The sequence below is a fragment of the Scyliorhinus torazame genome, chromosome 3 (assembly GCF_047496885.1).
Source record: "Scyliorhinus torazame isolate Kashiwa2021f chromosome 3, sScyTor2.1, whole genome shotgun sequence".
In the NCBI taxonomy this organism is placed as follows: Eukaryota; Metazoa; Chordata; class Chondrichthyes; order Carcharhiniformes; family Scyliorhinidae; genus Scyliorhinus; species Scyliorhinus torazame.
This window is the reverse complement of record NC_092709.1, coordinates 155098808-155126006: the sequence shown is the minus strand read 5'-3', so window position 1 is coordinate 155126006 and position 27199 is coordinate 155098808. Positions and strand designations below refer to the sequence as shown.

At 44.9% G+C, this 27199-nt stretch overlaps 1 protein-coding gene across 2 annotated transcripts in view; it reads left to right on the top strand.

Moving 5' to 3' along the window:
• Nucleotides 1–26857, top strand: part of tapt1b (transmembrane anterior posterior transformation 1b) — a 191612-nt gene extending 164755 nt beyond the window's left edge. The window contains exons 13-15 of one of the 2 annotated variants that reach the window (XM_072496424.1): nucleotides 21883–22043; nucleotides 24649–24711; nucleotides 24801–26857. In XM_072496424.1, coding sequence (XP_072352525.1) covers nucleotides 21883–22043; nucleotides 24649–24711; nucleotides 24801–25027 — 451 coding nt within the window. In that variant the 3' untranslated portion in view covers nucleotides 25028–26857. The remainder of the gene's footprint in view (nucleotides 1–21882; nucleotides 22044–24648; nucleotides 24712–24800) is intronic. The other variant, XM_072496425.1, reaches the window with a different exon arrangement.
• Nucleotides 26858–27199: the final 342 nt, after the last annotated feature.

Sequence of the window (27199 nt, the reverse complement as noted above, 5' to 3'; positions counted from 1 at the left end):
TTTCTATAATAAAGGTCCATACTTCGTCTGGCGTTTCAAAGTAGAAGTCCTGTTCCTCATGTGTGACCCACAGACGGGCTGGGTACAGCATCCCGAACTTCACCCCTTTCTTAAAGAGGGTCGTTTTTGCCCAATTGAACCCAGCTTGCCTCTTGGCCAAATCCACTCCCAGGTGCTGATAGATGCGCAACTCACAGTTCTCCCACTTGCTGCTCTGTTCTTTCATGGTCAACTTCAAAACGTGTTCCTTGTCCATGAAACGGTGAAAACTTACCACCATGGCCCTCAGCGGCTCGTTCGCTCTGGGCTTCTTCGCGAGGGCTCTGTGCGCTCTGTCCAATTCCAGGGGTCGAGGGAACGCCCCAGCCTCCATCAACTTCTCCAACATGTCTGTCACATAGGCCCTCACATCCGATCCCTCACTGCCGTCAGGGAGGCCAACAATTCTGAGTTTCTGGCTCCTGGACCTATTCTGCAGGTCCTCCAGCTTCTCCTGCATTCTTTTCTGGCGGTCGTTCATCATCCCCACCTTGCTTTCGAGCACGGTTATACACTCCTCGTGCTCGGACAATTTTGTTTGACCTCCTGGATCGCTCTCCCGTGGGTTTCCTGATTCTGAACCACTTGATCAATCAAAGCCTTAATCGGGTCCTGCGTGTCCTTCTTCAGCTTGGCGAAGCAATCCTCGAAAAACTTCACCAGCTGCTCCGTCGACCACTGTGCCGTCTCCCCCCAGCCCTTGTTCTCCGCCACGCTGTCCCGTGTTACCCTGCTTGCGTCTCCCTTATAGGACTTTGTCTTCTCACACGGCCACTTCTGGTCCAATTCTCCATACACCGGAGGGGGATTTCTCCTTACTATCTCACTCTTCACTGATTTATCCCATAAAATCCAGGAAAAAAGGGGGAAAAAGGTCCAAAAGTCCGTTACAGGCGGGAGCTATCAAATGTGCGACCTACTCCTCCATGGCCGCCACCAGAAGTCCCGCACATTCCCCTCCAAAGCCACACACCATCCTGATTTGTAACTATATTCTCATTTCTTCGGTGTCGCTGGGTCACGGTCTTGGAACTCCCTTCCTGATAGCACTATGGTGTACCTATGCTACATGTCCTACAGTGGTTCAAGAAGGCAGCTCACCACTACTTTCTCGAGGGCGATTGGGCATGAGTAATAAATGCTGGCCCTGCCAGTGATGCCCACATACCTTGAGCAAGTAAATAAAGAAGGCTGAATTGAATAGAAAATCGATCATCTTCTTTTGAATGGCTTGGATGGAGAAATGGCCTAGTCCTGCACATATTTCTTATTCTTTGTGTTAGATGGCATGGTGTTCTAACGTGGAAGCTGATTTCTAAATGATCACATAACTCTGATCCCATTTAAAAAGTAGGATTGGTTTGTCACCAAGCCTGAATTTCATTTGCCTTTCTAGTCAAAATATGAGCATTTGTGAGAGTAGTTTTCTGAAGAAAACAAAAATAAGTGTTTTCAAGGTTCAAACAGGGAGGAAACATCAGACTACTTAGGATAAAATTTAGGTTCCAAATAGCAGTTAAATGAGGTGTATCAAACTTAATTGCTCTCTCTAACATTAAGCAAGAAGTTACTGGGTCACAGAAAACTGTGCTGCTGCCACATATATTTGTAACAGGTTACGTGTTTGTTGAAATCAACTGACAGTTTCCGAGTTCTATAGAAGTTCCCCAATTTACAAAACTATGCCAGATAGGGTCACAGGCTCTTTGGGGCTAATTATATTAAAATGTATTCACCACCTCCCTCGAGGGAAATTAAGGATGAACAATAAATGCAGGCTTTGCCAGCAGCATTTACATTCCATGAATGAATAAGGAAAAAAGTTGAGTGTAGCCGGCTGGAAATATCTACTGGAAATTTGGGTTGATTTTTAATTAATGCAACATCCATGAAGCATACAATTGAATTCCAATTCTGCACTGCTAGCAGCAAAGGTTCCACTCCAATGGTGAGATTTAATAAATTTTCCTACTCGCGCCTACTAAACTACACAGAACTATAGGATAGAGGCCCTGTTTAAAAGCCATCTCTTAAAAGTCAGGCAGTCAATCAGAATGCAGTGGGCCTGCCTGACCTGATAGTTGACTGGGCTGTGTTCAATGCTGGCTTTTTCAGAAACATATTGGTCAGGATCTTCGCCTCCCACCATCAGTGGAGCCGTGATGGGCAAGGGTGGAAGATATGACAAGAGCAAAAAAATTAGTTTCCCGATGTCAGGAAATCAGGCTGGGAACCTCCCCTCCCGATGTTCATGACATGAGGGGGTCATGTTTCCTGCTGAATCTCTCTCATGATCCACATTTTGTGGCGTCCTTATCCTTTTTCAAGATAAGGGAGATAGAGACCTACAAAAGCGTATCGGGCAATGAACCCAGACCCAAAGAGTCATTGAACATATCTATTATCAATCACACTAATTGGCCCGCAAAACTCTCATGAAATTTGACAGGAAACCTATCCGGACCAGGGGCCTTACTTGTTTGCAGGTAAGCCCAATGCCCTTCAGTACATCCTCAGAGCATAACGGAGCCTCCAACTCCTCCCTCTCTTTCTCTCCACCACCGGGGTGGACAATCCATCGAGGAACTCCGCGTGTCCACTCCGGTCCGTGGGGACTCTGACCTGTAGAGATCCCTGTAAAAAAAAAAAAAACCAAAAAAAAACCTCAAACACCGCATTGACCGCTCTAGGCGAAGGTACCAGGCTGACGATCTGTACGATCTCCTGGGAAGCTGCCTGTCACCCCAGCTGGTGAGCCAAAAGACTGCCAACCTTTTCCCCATGCTCCTAAACCACCACCCTCGAGCACTGCAGCTGGCCCACCGCCTTCTCCGTGGACATCAGATCAAACTGCATTTGCAGCTGCTTCCGAGTTGCCAGCAACTCTGGGTTAGGGCCTCTGAATTCCGCCAATCAGTCTCCAAGATTGTATCAACTAGTCGCTGCCGTTCTGCCCTCACCGTCCAATCTAAATGCGCATTATAGGAAATTACCTCTGGTCTCCCACAGAGTGGAAGGAGAGACCGAAGTGTTCCTGCTAAACCTAATACTTTCCTCGATGGTCACAGACACATGCTCATAAAACCCCTTCTCCACCGCACCTAGTGAGTGCTGAATGGGATCTATCTCCAGCACCAGGTCCACAAAGTGTGGAGCATGGTCAGAGATTACTATTGCCGAATATTCCGCCCTTTTAATCCATGGGATCAGGGACCTACCCAGTAAAAAGATCAATCCTAAAATAGACAATAGATCTTGTGCACATGGGAAAAGAACGATTAACTCCCTGTCGCAGAAATCTGCATGGGTCTGCCCCCCCCCACACACAATCTGCTCCACCCCACCCCCCAATAAAGGCCAGAAGCGTCTTTGTCACTCCCGATAAAGCCAAAGGCCTGGACAGCTCCACTTTAGGATCCAGTACACAATTAAAGTCCCGCCCAGAACCAACTGGTGCGTATCTTGATCGGGAATAGAAGACAAAAGATCCTTAAGAGCCAAATCATCCCAGTTGGAGCATAGACATTTACCATAGCCACCAATGTACCCACCAGAGACCCACTGGCTACCATGCACCTACCATTAATATCTGTCACAATCCTGGTGTAAGTGTAGGTCCCTTATAGTCAGAAGCTGGGGAAATTGTAACGGGGAACAAAGAAGTGGCGGAAGAACTGAACACATACTTTGGTTCTATCTTCACAAAGGATGACACAAATAACCTCCCACAAATGTTAGGGAACCAAGGGTCTAGCAAGAGGTTGGAATTGAAGGAATTAGTAAGAAAATAGTGCCTGACAAGGGAACCCACTTATTAACCAAAATTGCCGCACCTCAGGCCTTGCCATCAAAGCCCAAGTGAAACACATGACCCACCCACCCCCTCCTCAGCCTGGTCTGATCTCTTACCCACAAGTGAGTCTCCTGCAAAAACATCACATCAGCATTTAGATTCCTTAGGTGAGCAAAAGCTCTTGCCGTCTTCACTGGGCTACCCAACCCTTACATTTCTGGTGACCAACCAAATTGGGGGTCTGCCCCCCCCCCCCCCCCCCCGCCACCCCATCCCAGAATCAGCCATTTCCTCCGTCAGGCATTATTAGGCAAATATTAACAAAGTACAGGCCAGAGGTCCTCTCGAGATGACTGCCAAACATTTTTTAACATAAATATTTTTATTCAAGAAATCTTTAACAGGCGCCGGAATGTGACGACTAGGGACTTTTCACAGTAACTTCATTGAAGCCTACTTGTGACGATAAGCGATTTTCATTTCATTTTCATTTAGTTTAACATATACAAAACAATTCAACAGAATATATACAAATTGATTTTTTTTTTAAATACCCCTTAACCCCCCCCCAATACGCCATCCCCCCCCCCCCCCCCCCTAACCAACCCCCTACCAGTCGCTGGCCATGACCAAGTCCTTAAAGAAGGTGATGAACAGCTTCCACCTGGAACAGAACCCTTCCTCCGACCCTCTAATGACAAACTTGATCTTTTCCAATTCCAGAAACTCTGATAAGTCCCCCAACCACGCCGAGGCCTTTGGTGGAGCCAGTGACATCATCATGGCAGGACTCGTCTCCGGGCAATCGGAGAGGCGAAGGCCAAGACAATCGGCCTTCTTCCCCTCCAGAAGTGCCAGTGAGTCCGACACTGCAAAGATTTCCACCAACGGACAAGGCTCTAGCCTGACCCACAATCTCCGACTTAGTCTCAAAAAAGGCGACCAAAACTCAAACAACTTAGGCAGGTCCAGAACATGTGTGAATGGTTTGCCAGCCCCTTAGACCACGAGACATAGGAGCAGAATTAGGCCACTCGGCCCATCGCATCTGCTCCGCCATTCAATCATACAAGGAACAAAGAAATGTACAGCACAGGAACAGGCCCTTCGGCCCTCCAAGCCCGTGCCGACCATGCTGCCCGACTAAACTACAATCTTCTACACTTCCTGGGTCCGTATCCCTCTATTCCCATCCTATTCATGTATTTGTCAAGATGCCCCTTAAATGTCACTATCGTCCCTGCTTCCACCACCTCCTCCGTTAGCGAGTTCCAGGCAGCCACTACCCTCTGCGTAAAAAACTTGCCTCGTACATCTACTCTAAACCTTGCCCCTCTCACCTTAAACCTATGCCCCCTAGTAATTGACCCCTCTACCCTGGGGAAAAGCCTCTGACTATCCACTCTGTCTATGCCCCTCATAATTTTGTAGACCTCTATCAGGTCGCCCCTCAACTTCCTTCGTTCCAGTGAGAACAAACCGAGTTTATTCAACCGCTCCTCATAGCTAATGCCCTCCATACCAGGCAACATTCTGGTAAATCTCTTCTGCACCCTCTCTAAAGCCTCCACATCCGTCTGGTAGTGTGGCAACCAGAATTGAACACTATACTCCAAGTGTGGCCTAACTAAGGTTCTATACAGCTGCAACATGACTTGCCAATTCTTATACTCAATGCCCCGGCCAATGAAGGCAAGCATGCCGTATGCCTTCTTGACTACCTTCTCCACCTGTGTTGCCCCTTTCAGTGACCTGTGGACCTGTACTCCTAGATCTCTTTGACTTTCAATACTCTTGAGGGTTCTACCATTCACTGTATATTCCCTACCTGCATTAGATCTTCCAAAATGCATTACCTCACATTTGTCCGGATTAAACTCCATCTGCCATCTCTCCGCCCAAGTCTCCAATCTAAATCCTGCTGTATCCTCTGACAGTCCTCAGCGCTATCCGCAATTCCACCAACCTTTGTGTCGTCTGCAAACTCACTAATCAGACCAGTTACATTTTCCTCCAAATCATTTATATATACTACAAACAGCAAAGGTCCCAGCACTGATCCCTGTGGAACACCACTGGTCACAGCCCTCCAATTAGAAAAGCATCCTTCCATTGCTACTCTCTGCCTTCTATGACCTAGCCAGTTCTGTATCCACCTTGCCAGCTCACCCCTGATCCCGTGTGACTTCACCTTTTGTACTAGTCTACCATGAGGGACCTTGTCAAAGGCCTTACTGAAGTCCATATAGACAACATCCACTGCCCTACCTGCATCAATCATCTTAGTGACCTCCTCGAAAAAATCTATCAAGTTAGTGAGACACGACCTCCCCTTCACAAAACCATGCTGCCTCTCACTAATACGTCCATTTGCTTCCAAATGGGAGTAGATCCTGTCTCGAAGAATTCTCTCCAGTAATTTCCCTACCACTGAAGTAAGGCTCACCGGCCTGTAGTTCCCTGGATTATCCTTGCTACCCTTCTTAAACAGAGGAACAACATTGGCTGATATTTTTCTCATCCCCATTCTCCTGCTTTCTCCCCATAACCCCTTATCCCCTTATTAATCAAGAATCTATCTATCTCTGTCTTAAAAACACTCAATGATTTGGCCTCCGCAGCCTTCTGCGGCAAAAAGTTCCATAGATTCACCACCTCTGGCTGAAGAAATTTCTCCCTATCTCTGTTTTATAGGATTGTCCCTTTAGTCTGAAGTTGTACCCTTGGGTTCTAGTTTTTCCTACTAGTAGAAACATCCTCTCCATGTCCACTCTATCCGGGCCTCACATTATCCTGTAAGTTTCAATAAGATCCCCCCTCATCCTTCTAAACTCCAAAGAGTACAGAACCAGAATCCTCAACCGTTCCTCATATGACGAGGTCTTCATTCCAGGGGTCATTCTTGTGAACCTTCTCTGGACCCTTTCCAAGACCAGCACATCCATCCTTAGACACTGGGCCCAAAACTACTCAACTCATCGTGGAATATTGCCGGTCCACCTCCAGAATGGAGTCAACCAACCACTGCCTTTCCACCCTCCCAACCTTATTCCTGAGGGCCTTATACAAAATTATCCCCCCGCCTTCAACGCTTCCTGGAATGTGGAGGGTGAAACCTCCCTGTTCTTATTGAATCCCACATCATACCCGATGGCCGAAACCACCCTTTCATAAAACTGCATGTCTGCCAGGAGCGTCGTGACCAACCTCCACAGGGAGTGTTGGGCTCGGACGGTCTCCAGCCGCATAGCCACATAGTGTGGGACATGGTCGATATTACAATTGCCGAGTATCCAGCCCCCACCATCCCGGAGAGTAATAATCTATTCGAGAGTAGACCCAGTGTACGTGCGAGAAGGAAAACTCCCTCCCTCAGATATCTAAACCTCCACGGATCCCACCCTGCTCCTTTGCCATCCTCAAAGTTACAAAGGACATGGGACTCGGCCTATCTATCCTTGGGTCTAATACACAATTGAAATCTACCCTCATAATCAGTTGATGTGGATCTAGCTTAGGGATGACCACCAACACCTTCTTGATAAAGCCATACTCCACCCGCAAGGATGTCCAACTGGGCCCAAATGTACCCCGATCCCAGGACCACTCAAGGTGGCCATCATCATAACTCCCCCCCCCCCCCCCCCCCCCCATAACTATCAATAAACAAAGAAACTTTAATTGCCAGACCTCTATCCTCCCCTCACCCCTCCCTCACCCTCCCTCAAGCACCTATCCAACAACCCGCCTCCCTCCCCAACCCCCTCCCCCCTTCAGACTTAAAATAAACAACTTGCCCAACTCTAAAACGTTCCCCCCCCCCCCCACCCCTTAAACCCTTCATAAAAGCAAATTACTGTGGATGCTGGAATCTGAAACCAAAGAGAAAATGCTGGAAAATCTCAACAGGTCTGGCAGCATCTGTAGGGAGAGAAGAGAGCCAACGTTTCGAGTCCAGATGACTTTGACAAAGGTCCGTTAAACCCTTTGTTACCTTAACGCACAAAAAGAACAATGCCCCCACCCCCCGCGACCAACTGCAGCTCTCTCCTCCAATCTGCTCCCGTTAAGTAGCATACCTGCCAGCAGGGTGACCCCGCCTTGGGGAACAACAGAAAAGAAAACAAACACCCTTTCCCAATCTCCCTTTTTTATCGTGCATTCTAGGAAGAAAGAACTCTCACCCTCCTTCGTGAAAACACAAAACCCCATACTACCATGGAAAAGACAAAACAAAAAACAGAAAAGGAGCAATCCAGAAAAACAACATGATACATGAACATGTAAAGTTCAAAACTCCATAACATCCAACAACCACAATCAGATTATTCCCAGTCCATTTTTCTTCTCAAGTCATTTGTCTCATCCGGTGCATCAAAATAGTGGTCTCTGACTTTCTGTCTTTATGCGGGACCCGCAAGTGAGCCGGGTACACCATTCTGAACCGCACCTTGCTCTTGTCGGGCGCCGCCTTGGCCTTGTTGAGCCCAGCTCGTTGTTTGGCCAATTCCGCCCCGACATCTTGATAAATACGGATGGGACGACCTTCGCCCACTTTAAAATCTGCTCCTTCTTCAGATATCGATGGAGATGGACTATGACCATCCGTGGTGGATCCCTGGATCTTGGCTTTTGTCGCAGCGACCGGTGAGCCCGGTCCACCTCGGCAGGGCTTGCAAACACCCCCACCAACCTCCCGAACATCTTCGGCCCCTACTCTGTGGCATTCGTACCTTCAATGCCCTCGGTAGCCCAACAATCCTTAGGTTCTGGCACCTGGAATGGTTCTCCTGGTCATCCAACTTGGCCTTCAATGCCTTTTGGGCCTCTGCCAGTAACACCACCTCTGCCTCCAAAGAGGCAATCTGGTCACTGTGGTCTGTGACCACCGCCTCCATCTCCCGAATCGTCGAAACCTGCGTTTCCAACTATTGTTCCACCCTATCCAGAGTCACTCGAATGAGTGCCACCACCACCTCAATAGCACTGGACGGGTCCTCCAACATTGCCGGGGTTTACTTCTTGAATTTTCCCGTGAGGAATTCTTCTCACTTCTCCGTTGTCCATCGGGAGGGCTACGACACGGTGGGCCCAACCATTTTTTCCTCTATTAGGTCACAAGGGTCTTCTAAGTCTGATAAGGGGCTTTATTCGACTTAAGTTTTGTTTTGTATCCTCCAGACATACCCCCACTTGAGGAGGAATCAACAAACTACAAATACCCCACTTTTCTTCCCAAAATGGCACCCATTAATGGGCCTAAAATCAATTCCCCAAGTGGGGGCCACCTTGTGTGCAACCGCTCACCTCATAGCCGCCACCGGAAGTCTGGCTGCCAAATCAACCCCCCCCGAGTAAAACAAAGAAAGTCCTACCATCACCATCAGCAAACTAACCCCATTTCCACCTAACACCCAGCCCAAATTCACAAATTGAAACCAAACCCAAGCTCTAAACCCACAATCCCCTACCCAGATGCTAAGCCCGCCAGTGCTGACCAAATCAGTTCAACGGCTACAGCTCCTTCCACCCCCTCTCCCCCCCTCCATCTCACTCCCTGTTTCCTGAAGCAGACAACGACATTGCTCGCCTCAGGGATAAAACAATTCTCATAGTCATAAAATAAACATCATAATTGCCCATCGACCACATAAACACAAAAAAAAATGTTATCAACAAATATCAACAACTATGTACAGGATACCCCAACACCGTTCCCAAGAGACATACATCAAAGATCTTGTACAACACATTCAACTAGTTCCAAATCCATGCTTTTTAATGAAGGCGTCTGGTTCCTTAAAATAGTAGTCCTTCGACTCTCATGTGACCCACAACCATATCGGATACACCACCCTGCACCAAACTCCTTTCTTGCACAGCTGTAACTTTATTAAAGGCCAGCTACTTGTCAGCTCAGTCCCCATGTCCTGGGCAGCACAGTGGCACTGCAGTTAGAACTGCTGCCTCACAGCACTAAGGACCCAGGTTCAATTCCGGTCTTGGGTGACTGTGTGGAGTTTGCACTTTTTTCCCATGTCTGCATGAGTCCAAGGATGTCCGGTTAGGTGGATTTGCTATGCTAAATTGCCCCTTAGTGTCTAATGTTAGGTGGGGTTACGAGGATAGGGCGGTGAGTCTGCCTAGGTAGGGAGCCCTTTCGGAGGATCAGTGCACATTCGATGAGCCATATGGCCTCCTACTGCACAGTAGGAATTCTATGATTCCAAATCCTCACGTGGTTTCCTTCCCACTTCTCGTCACTGTATTCTTTGTCCCACTTTAGGACCCTCTCCTTAAAGCTGTGGAAGCGGGCTAAATCGCTGGCTTTGAAAGCAGACCAAGGCAGGCCAGCAGCACGGTTCAATTCCCGTACAAGCCTCCCCGAACAGGTGCCGGAATGTGGCGACTAGGGGCTTTTCACAGGAACTTCATTTGAAGCCTACTTCTGACAATAGGCGATTTTCATTTAATTTAAAGCGAATAATGCTTGCTTAAGGTGGCTCGTTCAAATGATGCTTCTGCATAAGTGTCTGATGAGCTCTATCCAGCTCTGGAAGGGACACGTGACCATCCTCGCTCATCATCTTCCCAAACATCCGTGATAGATATTCCGTGGAATTCGGGCCCTTCACCTCCTCTGGACCCTACAATTGAAGTTCTGCCTCCTTAAAGATTTTCGAGATCATCAACGTAAGCCTTTAATCTCTTGTTCTCATCGGCCGCCGCCTCCATCCCGGCTTCCAATGATGCAAGCTGCTCACCTTGCTTAGTCAACGCCTTCTCCACACCCTCTAGCACCATGCTTGCTTCTTTACTGCCTCAGCAGTCTTGTCAAGTTTCATCCGGACAGGGTCTATGCCTCCTCAATCGATTTTCGTAGACTCTCTGCCACCAACTTCCATTTCTTGTTGAAGTGTTTGCAAGCACATCCTAGAGCATGTTCGTTGTTACTGGGGCGGCTGTCGTCAACAACGCTGCCACTGCCATTTTCTCTGCTGCCGAACTGAACAAAGCCTTCGAGTCTACTGAAGAATGAGCTTTTGCGGATGTTTTGCTTTCTTTTCTTTTTGTCACGTGTTTCGTGCGGGAGAATGGTTTCCTGCAAAATTCTCCTGAAAGTCGGCCAAAAAGGCCTTAAAAATGGGGATCCTGGTCGGAGCTCCTGGGGCGGCATGGTGACACTGTGGCTAGCACTGCTGCCTCACAGCGCCAGTGACCCGGGTTCAATTCCGGCCTCTGTCTGTGTTGAGTTTGTACGTTCTCCCTGTGTCCGTGTGGGTTTCTTCCGGGTGCTCCGGTTTCCTCCCACAGTCCAAAGTTGTGCAGGTTAGGTGGATTGGCCATGCTAAAGTGCCCCTTAGAGTCCAGGGATGTGCAGATTAGGTTCTGGTTTACGGGATTAGGCGGGGGAGTGTAAGTGGGTAGAGTGCTCATTTGAGTTGTCAGTGCAGACTTGATGGGTTGAATGGCCTCCATCTGCTCTGTAAGGATTCTATGATTCTACCTGGTGCTTGACCTCCCCTCCCATACCAGCACTGGAAGTCCCTAATAATCCCAATTTAAATGAAAGATTCACAATCACCTCTTTACTGTCCTGTGTGTCCTTAATCCATTGGGCCACATCAGCATTCCATCTTCAGTGCTGCTATAGAGGATTGATGTGACTTGACTGGAGGCATTTTGTTATGAGGCATGGGATTTATTTATACTCACAATTCAAAAGGCGTGGGAATCTAAAATAGAAGACTGGTCTAACTAATCGATGACTAATAAATAAATCAAAACAGTGTATAAGAGGCTAGGAATAGAGAGAGAGTGCAGTTGAACACATGGCTGCAGGAATGGTGTAGGAGGGAGGGCTTCAGGTATTTGGATAATTGGTGCGCATTCTGGGGAAGGTGGGACCTGTACAAGCAGGACGTGTTGCATCTGAACCAGAGGGGCACCAATATCCTGGGAGGGAGGTTTTTGAGTACTCTTCGGGAGGGTTTAAACTAATTTGGCAGAGGAATGGGAACCGGATTTGTAGTCCAGCAACTAAGGTAGCCGATGTTCAGGACGTCTAAGCGTGTAGTGAGGCAGTGGGGAAGGTAATACTGACAAAGGAGAGTACTTGCAGGCACGGAAATGAGTTGAAGTGTGCAAGAAGCATCAGGAATACGGTGGGTGGACTTAAGGCATGATTGGTACTTGGGACTACGATGTGGTGGCCATCACGGAAACTTGGATAGAAGAGGGGCAGAAGCGGTTGTTGGAGGTTCCTGGTTATAGATGTTTCAATAAGATTAGGGAGGGTGGTAAAAGAAGTGGGAGGGGTGACAATTTCAAATTTCTTTACCCGTTAGTCTGGCCTCAATAAAACTCGAGATGGATTTGTAGGCATAGCATTAGTTATTTTAGTTGACTTGCAAGTCTGACTCGTTTCACACAGACACAGAACACAGAACCAGTCTCCTGGACCCCTGGGAAACGAATGAGGAAGGAGACAAAGGGATCTCTGCCAATACATTCAAATGGCATCAAGTTTCACATACACGATTCCCATAGGTCATCCTATACCCCTCCTGACCTGGCCATACATCCTGATTGGCTCACTTCTCATCCTTTTCCCTGGCCTCCTATTACCCAGCATCCTTTTCTCCTCCTCCACTGGACACCCCATCCCCCCTCCTCTGCCATGAGTTCTGAAATCCTTTGCCTGTGAACTCACTAGAATTAGACCGGCCTCTATCTACATTACAGTAACTAATATCTTTGAAGTAACTATTTTATATCACATTCGTCAGGGGTGGCATTGTTAATTGGAGATAGTATAACAGCTGCAGAAAGGCAGTTCGAGGAGGATCTGCCTACTGAGGTAGTATAGGTTGAAGTCAGAAATAGGAAAGGAGCAGTCACTTGGTGGGAATTTTCTATAGGCCCCCCAATAGCAGCAGAGATGTGGAGAAACAGATTGGGAAACAGATTTTAGAAAGGTGCAGAAGTCATAGGGTAGTAGTCATGGGTGACTTCAACTTCCCAAATATTGAGTGGAAACTCTTTAGATCAAATAGTTTGGATGGGATGGTGTTTGTGCAGTGTGTCCAGGAAGCTTTTCTAACACCGTATGTAGATTGTCTGACCAGAGGGGAGGCCATATTGGATTTGGTACTTGGTAATGAACCAGAGCAAGTGATAGATTTGTTAGTGGGGGAGCATTTTGGAGATAGTGACCACAATTCTGTGACTTTCACTTTAGTAATGGAGAGGGATAGGTGCTTGCAACAGGGCAAGGTTTCCAATTGGGGGAAGGGTAAATACGATGCTGTCAGACAAGAACTGAAGTGCATAAGTTAGGAACATAGGCTGTCAGGGAAGGACACAATTGAAATGTGGAACTTGTTCAAGGAACAGATACTACGCGTCCTTGATATGTATGACCCTGTCAGGCAGGGAAGAGATGGTCGAGTGAGGGAACCATCGTTGACAAGAGAGATTGAATGTCTTGTTAAGGGGAAGAAGGAGACTTGCTGGAGGGATTTAAGATAGCCAGGAGGGAACTGAAGAAAGGGATTAGCAGAGCTAAGAGAGGGCATGAAAAATCTTTGGCGGGTAGGATCAGGGAAAACCCCAAGGCCTTTTACACATATGTGAGAAATATGAGAATGGCTAGAGCGAGGGTAGATCTGATCAAGGACAGTAGCGGGACATTGTGTATTGAATCTGAAGAGATAGGAGAGGACTTGAACAAGTACTTTTCTTCAGTATTTACGAATGCGAGGGGCCATATTGTTGGAGAGGACAGTGTGAAACAGACTGGTAAGCTCGAGGAGATACTTGTTAGGAAGGAAGATGTGTTGGGCATTTTGAAAAACTTGAGGATAGACAAGTCCCCCGGGCCTGACGGGATATATCCAAGGATTCTATGGGAAGCAAGAGATGAAATTGCAGAGCCGTTGGCAATGATCTTTTCATCCTCACTGTCAATAGGGGTGGTACCAAGGGATTGGAAAGTGGTGAATGTCGTGCCCTTGTTCAAAAAAGGGAATAGGGATAACCCTGGGAATTACAGGCCAGTTAGTCTTACTTTGGTGGTAGGCAAAGTAATGGAAAGAGTACTGAGGGATAGGATTTCTGAGCTCTGGAAAGACACTGCTTGATTAGGGTTAGTCAGCATGGATTTGTGAGGGGTAGGTCTTGCCTTAAAAGTCTTATTGAATTCTTTGAGGAGCGATGAAGGTAAAGCAGTGGATGTAGTGTACATGGATTTTAGTAAGGCATTTGATAAGGTTCCCCAAGGTAGGCTTATGCAGAAAGTAAGGAGGCATGGGATAGTGGGAAATTTGGCCAGTTGGATAACAAATTGGCTAACCGATAGAAGTCGGAGAGTGGTGGTGGATAGCAAATATTCAGCCTGGAGCCCAGTTACCAGTGGCGTACTGCAGGGATCAGTTCTGGGTCCTCTGCTGTTTGTGATTTTCATTAATGACTTGGATGAGGGAGTTGAAGGGTGGGTCAGTAAATTTGCACACGATACGAAGATTGGTGGAGTTGTGGATGGGTAGGAGGGCTGTTGTCGGCTGCAAAGAGGATGCAGGGCTGGGCTGTGAAGTGGCAGATGGAGTTTAACCCTGAAAAGTGTGAGGTTGTCAATTTTGGAAGGACAAATATGAATGCGGAATACAGGGTTAACGGTAGGGCTCTTGGCAATGTGGAGGAGCAGAGAGATCTTGGGGTCTATGTTCATAAATCTTTGAAAGTTGCCACTCAAGTGGATAGAGCTGTGAAGAAGGCCTATGGTGTGCTAGGGTTCATTAACAGAGGGATTGAATTTAAGAGCTGTGAGGTGATGATGCAGCTGTACAAAACCTTGGTACGGCCACATTTAGAGTACTGTGTGCAGTTCTGGTCGCCTCATTTTAGGAAGGATGTGGGAGCTTTGGAAAAGGTGCGAAGGAAATTTACCAGGATGTTGCCTGGAATGGAGAGTAGGTCTTACGAGGAAAGGTTGAGGGTGCTAGGCCTTTTCTCAATAGGATGGAGAAGGATGAGTGGAGACTTGATAGAGGTTTATAAGATGATCAGGGGAATAGATAGACAGTCAGAGACTTTTCCCCTGGGTAGAAAAAACCATTACAAGGGGATATAAATTTAAGGTGAATGGTGGAAGATACAGGGGGTATGTCAGAGGTAGGTTCTTTACCCAGAGAGTAGTGGGGGCATGGAATGCGTTGCCTTTGGGAGTAGTTGAGTCGGAAACATTGGGGACTTTCAAGCGGCTATTGGATAGGTACGTGGATTACGGTAGAAAGATGGGGTGTAGATTAATTTGTTCTTAATCTAGGACAAAAGTTCGGCACAACATCGTGGGCCGAAGGGCCTATTCTGTGCTGTATTTTTTATGTTCTGTGTTTTAAGATGAGGCCTGATCTTCCAGCCAAGAAAGTCTCACCTAATGAACCAAAAAATATGTTACATGTACATGTATTTAAAGTGCAAAACCATATACAGTGATTTTTAAAAAAAATTAATTTTATTACAAACCTGTATCAAAAACAGGTTACAGCAAATAAACACTTCGGGAACCATACTTCCCAGCAAGTACTTCCCAGACTATACAGTCTGTACAAATGTTTTCCCTTTTTCGCCTCACCCCTCCCTCCCCCTGTGACGAACAGCTCCTCAAACACGGTCACAAACATCCCCCACCTTTTCTCAAACCCCCCTGCAGAGCCCCTTAACTCATACTTTATCTTCTCCAACAGCAGAAAGTCGTACAGGTCACCTAACCAAACCGCTATGCCTGGTGACGATGTTGACCGTCACTCCAGTAAAATTCACCGCTGTGCAATCAGAGGCGAAGGCCACAACATCGGCCGTCCTCCTCTCCATGAGCTCTGGCTTCTCTGAAACCCCAAATATTGCCATCAAAAGGTACGGGTCCACCTCCTCCTCCACTATCCTGGCTAAGACCACGAACACTCCTGCCCAGAATCTTTCTGATTTTTCACAATTCCAAAACATGTGTGCGTGATTCGCTGACGCCCGCCCACACATCCCACACTCATCTGCTACCCCCTGAAAGAACCCACTCAATCTCACCCGAGTCATATCTACCCTGTGCACCACCTTAAACTGTATCAGGCTCATCCTTGCACAAGATGAGGCATTTACCCTACGCAGTGCCTCATTCCATACTTCCCAATTGATCTCCCCTCCCAACTCCGCTTCCCATTTCTCCTTGATCTTCACCACCCGCCCGCCTCCCTGCTCCCTCAGCCACTTGTATATATCCCCACTTCTTCTCTCCCCTTCCACATCCGGAAGCAACAGTCGCTCCAGCAGCGTGTATCCCGGCAACCTAGGGAACCCCCTCCTGACCTTTTGCGCAAAGTCCGTGCATGTACTCCGACTTTTGTATCTCCTGCCTGATGGAAGAAGTTGGCAGAGTGAATCTGCTGGGTGGGAGGGGTATTTGATTATGCTGTCTGTTTCCAAGGTAGTGGGAGGTGTAGATAGAGTCAATGGATGGGAGGCAGGTTTGTGTGATGGACTGGGCTGTGTTCACAACTCTGAAGTTTTTTGCGGTTTTGGGCCGAGCAGTTGCCATACCAGGTTGTGATGCAGCCAGATAGGATGCTTTCTATGGTGCATCTGTAAAAGTTGGTAAGAGTCAGTGTGGACATGCCGAATTTCTTTAGTTTCCTGAGAAAGTATAGGCGCTGTTGTGCTTTCTTGGAGGTAGCGTTGACGTGGGTGGACCAGGACAGATTTTTAGTGATGTGCACACCTCGCAATTTGAAGCTAGGGTGGCATGTGGCGCAGTGGATAGCACAGACTGTGGCGCTGAAGGCCCGGGTTCGAATCTCTGCCCTGGGTCACTGTCCGTGTGGAGTTTGCACATTCTCCCCGTGTCTGCATGGGTTTAATCCACACAACCCAAAGATGTGCAGGTTAGTTGGATTGGCCATGCTAAATTGCCCCTTAATTGGTAAAAAAAAAATTAGGTACTCTAAATTCTTTTTTTTTTAAAGGAATTTGAAACTATCAACCATCTCCACCTCGGCCCCGTTGATGCAGACAGGGATGTGTACAGTACTTTGCTTCCTGAAGTCAATGATCAGCTCTTTAGTTTTGCTGGCATTGAGGGATAGATTGTTATCGTTCCACCACTCCACTAGGTTCTCGATCTCCCTTCTGTATTCTGACTCGTCGTTGTTCGAAATCCGACCCACTATGGTCGTGTCGTCAGCAAACTTGTAGATGGAGTTGGAACCAAATTTTGCCACGCACTTGTGTGTGTATAGGAATTAGAGTAGGGGGCTAAGTACGCAGCGTTGCGGGGCGCCGGTATTGAGGACTATCGTGGAGGAGGTGTTGTTGTTTATTCTTACTGATTGTGGTCTGTGGGTCAGAAAGTCGAGGATCCAGTTGCAGAATGAGGAGCCAAGTCCTAAGTTTTGGAGCTTTGATATGATCTTAGCTGGAATTATCGTGTTGAAGGCGGAGCTGAAGTCAATCAATAGGAGTCTGTTGTAGGAGTCCTTGTTGTCGAGATGCTCTAGGGATGAGTGTAGGGCCAGGGAGATGGCGTCTGCTGTGGACCGGTTGCGGCAGTATGCGAATTGCAGTGGATCTAGGCATTCAGGCAGTACGGAGTTAATGCGCTTCATGACCAACCTCTTGAAGCACTTTATTACGATTGATGTCAGGGCCACCAGACGATAGTCATTGAGGCATGTCGCCTGGTTCTTCTTTGGCACCGATATGATGGTGGTCTTCTTGAAGCAGGTGGGGACCTCGGAGCGCAGTAGGGACACGTTGAAGATGTGCGCGAACCCATCTGCCAGCTGGTCTGCGCAGGCTCTGAGTGCACGAAGAGGGATCCAGTCCAGACCCGTCACCTTCTGAGGGTTCACTTTCAGGAAGATCGATCTGACTTTGGAAGCTGTGACGGTAGGTATGGGTGTGTTTTGGGCTGCTGGGGCACTCGACAGCGGATTGATGGTTTCCTGCTCGAATCGAGCATAGAATGCATTGAGTTCATCGGGGAGGGGTGCACTGCTGCCGGAGATACTGCTCGGCTTCGCTTTGTAGCCCGTTATGTTGTTTAGGCCTTGCCACAACCGACGAGAGTCTGTAACGCTCGTCTGTGACTCCAGCTTGATCTGATATTCCTTCTTGGCATCCCGGATGGCTTTGCGGAGGTCGTACCTGGATTTCTTGTACAGGTCAGCGACGCCTGACTTGAACGCCTCAGACCTGTCCTTCAGTAGGGGGTCAATCTCCTGATTAAACCATGGTTTCCAGTTGGGGAACGTACGTACTGCTTTCTTTGGCACGCAGTCATCCAAACATTTGCTGATGCATTCTGTGATGGCGGTGACATACTCATTTAGGGGCTCTTCTGTTACCTCGGACTAGCACTGCACGATCTTCTTAGCCGGATTCTCCCGCTTAAGTTTCTGCTTGTATGCCGGGAGAAGGAGCACCGTCTTATGGTCTGATTTTCCAAGGTGTGGCCGGGGGATGGAACAGTAGGCGTCCTTTATTTTTTCTGTAGCAGCGGTCAAGGAACAGGAGATGTGCTGGTGGAATTATGGCAGTACACTCTTGACGTTGGCCTTGTTGAAGTCCCCGGCCATGATGAACAAGGCCTCCGGGTGTTCTGTTTCGTTGTTGTTTATTTCTGTGTACAGTTCGTCCAGCGCCGCCTTCACTTCTGCCTGGTGAGGGATGTAGACTGCTGTGATAATAGCTGACGTGAATTCACATGGAAGGTAGTACGGGCAGCACTTCACGGTCAGGTATTCCAGGTCTGGGGAGCAGTAGGTCGCCAGAGTCGCCACATCCAAGCACCAAGCGGAGTCGATGAGGAGGCAGGGAGGCCAGTCAAAGAGCTTGGCACTGGCCTGCTGGTTTTGAGATGGAGAGAAACCTGTAAAAGACATGGGTCGGCACAGTGACACAGCGGTTAGCACTTCTGCCTCACAGCGGCAGGGACCCGGGTTCGATTCCAACCTCGGGTAATGTCTGTGTGATGTTTGCACGTTCTCCCCGTGTCTGCATGGCTTTCTTAGGATACCGGGTGTTCCGGTATCCTCCCACAGTCCAAAGATGTGCAGGATAGGTGGATTGGCCATGCTAAATTTCCCCTTAGAGTGGGGTTACAGGGCAGGGGATTGGGCCTGGGTAAGGTGGTCTTTCGAAGTGTCGGTGTTGATTCAATGGGTTGAATGGCCTCTTTCTATGACGACTTACTTACTAAATGTAACACTTCATTTTGTTCACACATCCACTGAGGCATCGATGCTGCAGGCAATTCTACCATTGTAATGGCTCTCATCCAGATGATGATCAGGACAATCCATCGCTGGTTACCACCGTCACATGAGGCACAAAAGCCTGAGCAGAAAGTGGCAGCCGGTCCTCTAGGTCAAAATGCTGGGGAACATGGACCACTGCAATAGCGAGTATTGGCCCAACCAGGGGTCTGTTGTAGATGGTGTTCTTAACTAGAGATGGAACACAATCGATTCTAATCGCTGCGTCCGTGATTGACACTCAGAAGGCTGACCAGCTGCAGCCACATATATGCATTATACTCCCCACACTTACTCATCCCAGCCAACAAGATGGCACTGGTTGCGCAGGCGGCCCATCCCAATGATGAGTCGTCGGCTGGGGCCAGAGGGCACTTAGAGGGGTGCCCAGAGGACATTTATACGACCTGTTGCCCTAAGTTCACAGTAGGCAGTCGGCAGCATTCACAGCTGCATGGCTATCTTGTAGGTTGTGGCAATGGTGCTCTGTGCCCGTCCACCCCGACTCCACAGCTCACCACCTGGCCAACCCCCCCACTGCTCCCTCCAACCCTGGCACAAGCCCCACCCCCCCCCGGCCAGCGGCATGACTGTCAGCAAACAATGGCAATGTTGGACACTTTCTGTACCCCCTCTCTCGGAAGCCACGGCGCCTGCTTCAAAAGCACAAGTGAACCTCGCCATTGGAAATTCGCCCCAGTGGAGGCGGATGATCGCGGAGGCAGCGGAGAATATCGGGTCAGACCCGCCAATGATATGCCAACAGGGTTTACTGTACGTGCGTTCTGCAACGCATTGACGTACATTCTGGAACACATTGCCACTGCTGTCGGGGCACTGGAGAATTGCGATTTAGCATGAAACCGGCGCCCGGCATAATTTTGGCATCAAAACCGATTCTCTGTCGAATCGCATTTCCTGATTCCAGCGTCGGCCGATGGAGAATCCCGTCCACTAACTTTTCCTTTTTTTAAATAAAAAGTGAAGGAACAGAGTCAGGGGACTGTTAAGTAGTTTTAACAACAAGAAAAAAATATTTATTAAACATGAAAATTTGAATTATAATATAATATTCCTTCACTCCCCCCTTAACTTGACAAATACACTAAAATTTTAAGATAAATACTGATTTCAAAGTACATCTTAAGCTACAGTGGTCTAATTAACACAAAAAGTCCCTTCTAAGTGCACAAGATGACTGGTTAAATACACGCATGGCGCTCAGAACCCAAGTTAGTCTGAATTTCTCCTCAGAAACTCCCCAGATGATGATCACATGAGAGTTTCCAAACTCCACTCCCAAAAACACGCTTTAGAATCTTCTATCCTAATAATGCTTTCGCTTAGTGCTTTGCATTCTGAAATTCAGTCCAGGTTTCCTAACTCTCACTTTTAAACAAAGCTTCCACTTCCTTTTTAACAGTGATTTGACTCGAGGATTTTACACTACCCGTTTTTAGGTTTCCTTTGCCCCACTGCTTTTACACAAACTCATGGTGCATAGTTATTTCAACTCGCGTTCCACAGGCTGTAATAAAATCTCACAAACCTGAAAGTCACTTCAAATATCTTTCTGGCTACTCACAACCCAATGCCTTTTCAACTCTCTATGACTTTATTGAACAATGCTCTGTTCTAGTACCTTTCTAGATTTCTTGGAAATTTCTCTTAATCTATGTAGTTTCATTAACTAGCTGCTCCTCAGATCTCTACTCTTGTTTTCTTAACCAATACTCCATGGTATGGCTTTTCTTCAAGCAAAACTGAGAGAGATGTTCCCTCTCTAGTCTTCTAAACCCACTGCATCTAGCAGAGCTGCTTTCTCTCTCAGTACCTATCTCCAATGACCCACAAATTCGCTAAACTAAAACGTAAAAGCTTCTCTACCCCACGAGGCCCCAGTTGCTAAGCAACACCCACATGCTTATGCCTTTTATTTACTCTTCACGCTTTAGCCCTCTATAAGCACAATAGAAGCACAGTTGGAACTTAACCAACCCCCACACACACAAACACCTTTTTCCAGCATGAATCTAACTATAGATTTTACCCTTCCAGGCACAGAAACATGAAATTAAACCCACTTAAAACTATACCTATTTCTAATGTTTGCCAATACAAATATAAATCCCTTAAAAATATCTTGGATTTGGACACCAAATCATAGTGACTCAGTCATGGCTGAACATTAGTATCCCCAGCGTAACTTCTGATGCTAATAATCCACCCTGTTGCATGTTGGAAAGGCCCTGTATGAGTAATATATTTCAGAGGGAGCTGCAGTGTCTAATTGTGTGAGAGTCTAATTTACCAAGCAAGGCTTGGCATCGATAAAAGTAGTTTGCTTGCAAGTTTTTTTTTTGTCAGGGCACTTAAAGTTTCTAGGAATGCCTCTGAATAACTGTTAATAAAAAACAGCTATCCTGAGTGAGAAGAGTGGGTGAGGGGGTTGGGGAATAGTGAAAGAACAATTTTGTACTGTAATTTGAGTCTGATGGCTATATTGAGAAGCCATTGCTACATTGCATTACAGTTACAGTTTGCGATTCCAAGTGAACTACTGTTGATTGCAAGGATTTTGCAGATCAGTAATATCTGGTAACAGTCGGTTTTCTAAAGAGGATTATATATGACTTGATGGATATGTTTGTAGATAAGCATTGTCTGTTTGGCAGCTATAGATTACTCTGGTTCAAGGTCTCCTTTGCTATTCTAAACATGGTTTTTGTTTCTTTCCCTTTCAAGACTGATTGCACTTAAAGTTCTTAACAGCATTGTGTTGCTGGGGAAATCTTGCCAATATGTGAAAGAGGCCAAGATGGAGGAAAAACTATTTCAAACCCCACCAGCCAACACCCCTGGGAAATTTGCCAAAAAACCTGCCAGCAAAGCTAAATCACCTCCAGGTAATTAATTTTCATATGGCACCTTAATCAGCATTTTACACCAAGACAAACACTCCCTTTATTAAAAGATGTATATCTAATACTTAATTTGGATAAGCCAAATATAAATGTCTTAATAATATAATTTTGTTTGCAAAATTAGTGCATTTCTGAAATTATTTTTTGAATGCAAATTAATAATTTGGTGTCAGTTCAGTAATTTCTGACATAGCAGCATTTCAGTTATATTTGGAAGCTACCCACAGAGACAAATCAGATGATAATAGTGAGTGCTGTGAAAATTTTCTTTGGTAAGCTGCAATTAATAGAATGATTTAGTCATATTTGATACATTTTTTTAATACAATTCTACTGGATAGGAGCATGCCAGTACAGAGCTGAAAATTAATGCTCCCTTTCCTGTGTGTGGGATTCATGCACTTTTAACATTTTTTAAAAATCTTGTTCATACTGCAATTTAATGTCCCAACCCTCAATAGTGGAGCACTGAACGATGAACCAATACTCGATCCCAGATCTTCAACCTTACACTAACATGCTTGAATCATATCAGATGCATTTAATTAATAGTCAATCAATTAAATCACTCAAAATTCCATTAGTAATTACAAACATTTATAAATATTGTTTTAGCACATGTATCTATACGTTGGATAGAATTTCTGTGTTTTGAATTGATGATGGAGCTATGGGGATTCATAGCATTCACTCTGTTCTGATCACACTTCCATGTATATATTTTTCAACATCATTGAGAAAAACGAACAGCTGAAGTGATGATAATCAGATAAGATAGCCTTGTTTTCTACAGCAATTATTGCCTACCTATCGGGAACATGATGGAGTTTAATGATTTTATTTGCATTGGTTTTTTTCAGAACAACTGTAATAATGGAAAATAAATATTTTGATTCAGCTCACATTACTCTGTTTTCTTCCAACAACATAGAACCCTGTTTGTTTCTAAATAGCTACTTTTTGTACTGTTTAACTATTTTTTGTACTATTTAATCGAATGTCTTTCAAAAAGTACACACCATAACCAGAGTGTAAACTTCACGCTTTATCCATGCCTTAGCATGAAGAAACTATTTGAATGATTTGACTTAACACTATGGCGCAATTTGGTTTTGGAAAAAGAGTCTCCCCCGTTTTGGGCCTGTGCAGCGGCGTGTTTCTCGGCACTTGCAGCACAGAGAACAACCCTGCTATCTAACAGGACCTTGTTGTTCTTTTTGGCCTCTGCAGGGAATGCCCCGCCGAGACCGCATTTACCTAATTTCCTGCACTGACGAGCAGATCGGGTGACATTTTTAAAGGCCATCACAATCTTTCAACCCCACGGCATCCCCACCATGTAGGGATGCCCGTGTGGCAGTGCCAAGGTGCCTGAATGCTAGCGGGATTGCCAGAGTACCACCCTTCTCAGAGTCCAACCACCCAGGGGCCTCCAATGACCTGGGATATCCCCTCTGCCCAGGTGCCATTATGCCTGTTCCACGTTAGTGTGGACCAGTGCTAAACAGCGCCACGGCGAGATCTTCTAGGCGAGGCCATTTGTTCCTGGGTCCCGGGACAATATGGTGCAGACATATTTAAATAAGAATATTTAAGTATGTAAATTTGGATCTCATCACGTGAGATCTCGCGAGGCGTTCTGAGCATCTCAATTCTCGCGAGATTAAACGGCTTTGTCGTGTCACCAAATTGGGTGCGACGAGGCCATTAAATTGTGCCCTATATAACTATGTTGACTCGTTCCAATATAAACAGGTTTAAAGCAAAAGATTAATCAGCAACCAACAGGCTGCACAAACTAATTATGTCAAATGTTCAAATCCCTAGCCTCTCTCTGTTACTAAAATCCATTATCTAAAACCATCAGCTGCCACAAAACAAACTAATTAATTTGCTTAAATATTTTGCATATGGAAAAGTTCCACAAGCTGCAAATTAATGAATATGACTGCCCAACTTTGTGAGATTTTACAGGACATAAAAATGACAGATTTTCAAATTGTCAAAAGATATATTTAGAGGTCAGAATTAATGATAAGATGGTAAAAATAGGCAATTGCCCCAGAAGAAGTTACTGCAGGTACATCCAAATAAAATAACAACATTTGATTAATAGTGATTTTAAAAAAATATATATATATATTTTGAAAATGAGTGTTTTAATTTGTAAGCAAATATCTTGAAAGAACAACAAATTATTTTCAGGAAGGCTAGAGTTTTAAGAGGAGTTTTTGACTTGGTGCTATATACATTTATCTTGAATAAGTGCTGCTCAGCAGTTTTCCTTGAAATCTAATTTTGACCAGGGAGGGAAAAATTAATAAAATCCATGATCCATTTACATACATACACAAGTTATAGATGCTTCTAAAATTATTTTTTAATTGCTTTATATTATTTAGTATAGTTATTCAGGGAAATACTAATATTGATCATTTTTACTATTGGAACACAAATGAGGAATAGCAGTCTAAAATCTTGCAAATATTAATATAACTTAAGATCTACATTTTAGTGTAACAAAATTGCATGTATAAATTACAGAAAATAGTTAAAATATTTGACCTTGTTTTGTATGTTAATTTAGTATCTTGTGTAGGAAATCCTGTTGAGATACAATCAGAATGTTTGCAAGCATTTTACCATGGAGGTATGTTCATGTTTGAAATAAAAGATTTGACATGTCTTCATGTATTGATAATTTGCAAAACCTATAATGGGATCATTTCAATTTGACAGGTACTTCAGAAGAAATGCAATCAGAGTCAATCATTAGCCAGCCCGTATCCCTATCAGAAAGTGTATCGACTCTCGTCTCGAGCAACAGTTCTGACCAGTTTCTTACAACCCCAGATGTAGAGGACAAGGGAGTACCACAGGGAAAATCTGATGGCAAACATTGTTCTTCAAAAGAAGATCTTCTAGAAATAGACAGGTTCACAATTTGTGGAAATCGGATTGATTGATTATTGCACACTTTAACCTTTAGAAGAGCTGCTTCGAATGTAAGCCTTTGCATGGCAAACTGAACACTGTCAAGCTTGACAATATATAAAGGTTCGAAAGCTGCAAAGGAAGCACTGATCAGGAATATTTATTGAAAACTTTATAATTTATTAATAACTCAAACCAAAATATATTTACTTGTTTTTTTCCATCTCTGTTTGGAAATATTTGGTTTGGAATAGGCCACTTTGGTTTGTGTATCAATTTCCTATGGCAAAGGAAGAAAATCTTTGGTTGGTTTCTGTGGAGACCTGGCAGACAAATGCTTTCAAGACAGCTTTCCCTACAACTGTGTGGATTCTTTGTGCAATATTTCTTGCCACTCATGATGCAAATGCACCTTCAAACAGTGATGTGAGCATACAGCCAGATAACCTTTTTGGCTTTTTATAACTTTTCAACAATACTCACTTAATAACTTCAGGCTTTCATTGTACAGAGATGTGCCTGCTGCAATGATTTTTTAAAAATTCAAATCCTATATTGCTGTTCTTAGGAAAGAAATTCAGGTAATGCTGACCCGAAAATATTTCAGTTGAAGTTTACAATTATTTCTGAAGAAGTTTCAGTTATAAAATGGAGATGTAGGGAAACTTGATAAAGAGAATATTGATGCAAGTGGATCCTCTTTAAAAAGTTATCATCACATAGTGCATTATTTGTTTTTCTAAGATCAGAAAACAGAGGTTATTAATCACCTGAAAGAGAAAAAGAATTCTCATGATCTTTTGAAGAGGTTCCTTCCAGAGCATTAATATGTCATATCATTAAGATGCTGCTGAAGCTTCTGTGTGCTTCCAGCATTTTTACTTCTCTTTCAGATTTCTATCATTCATGATTATTTTCACTGTATCTGAAGGATTATGCTTCATAGAAAATTGGAGATCAAAGTTGTTCGAATTAACTAATTGTGCAAGTTGCATATTGGGAAACAAATAAACATAAAGATATAGATTCAAATGGGGTTCAGAAGAAAGTTACAAATTGATAAGAGAGAAAACATTTTCCCACAGCAGCGTGTTTGCGCATGGGAAAATAAATGAATCCGGCACGTATGCGGATTAAGAACATCATTTTCCCCAGCAACGTGTTTGCACATGGGAAAATAAATGAAACCGACATGTATGCGGAACAGTTCCTTTATAAGTTAAGTGCATTAATCTATTATAGTTTCTGTCTGCAATACTTATTTATAGTTTTTTTTGCGCCATAGACCATGATGTCTTAGTTCAAGGTTTCACAAAAAAGATGACTACTTTACTCTTCATTTTAATGGCTCAAAAGCTTGTTTTGCAAGAAATATTTCATGTAAACCGAAATGTTAAGTGGTTTAACTGAAGTAGCACCAGGTGAATTTGAATAAAGTAGCTTATTGTTTACCCGGGGGGGGTGGGGGGGGGCGGTTTATCAAAGTGCAAATTTCAAATAAACAATAAATTTGACTACTCAATCCTAAGGTAACTGCAAAGGGATTTATGGCTATAATTTATAATGGCACCAAATATTCTGTATCTTTTTTATAATTAGTACATCTTGTAAATGAACAATGCTGAATAAATGTTTTTGTAACACAAATTGTTTGTTTATTAATATATGTAATGAATCATAATGAACAATTTAAATATTTGAAAAAGGACTATCTAGATAACAATCCTAGATTCAAGCCTTCTGTTAAATACAGCTGAAGTTTGAGGTATGCTTGATTTTTCTTTTGCACGGGAGTCTTTTACATAAGAAGTGTTGTTTTGTAGTTTTAACTGAATAAACTATTTGCTAGAATATTTTTATAATGGGAGTTTTCCTGTCCACTCTTTTAACTGACTATATTGCATGACGAATCACATTAAAAAGCATTTCTACACCTCTTTCTGTTCTTCCAGCAATCGAATGTCAAACATGTAGATTAAGTCAAGTTAACCTATTTTTCCATCTTTACCTATGTAAAATTGTGCTCAGTATTTGTAAAACTGAAAAGGTGATGTTTTTAAAAAGGTACATTTCTGGTTATTGTTTTAAAATCAAATATTTCTGTTGGGACATAGGCAGAATGATGCTCAGTCTTTTACCCTTCATATTTGGTCCATGTTTTTGGTTCCCACCACAATCTCTGTTCCCTAGCTTGATTCCCTCCC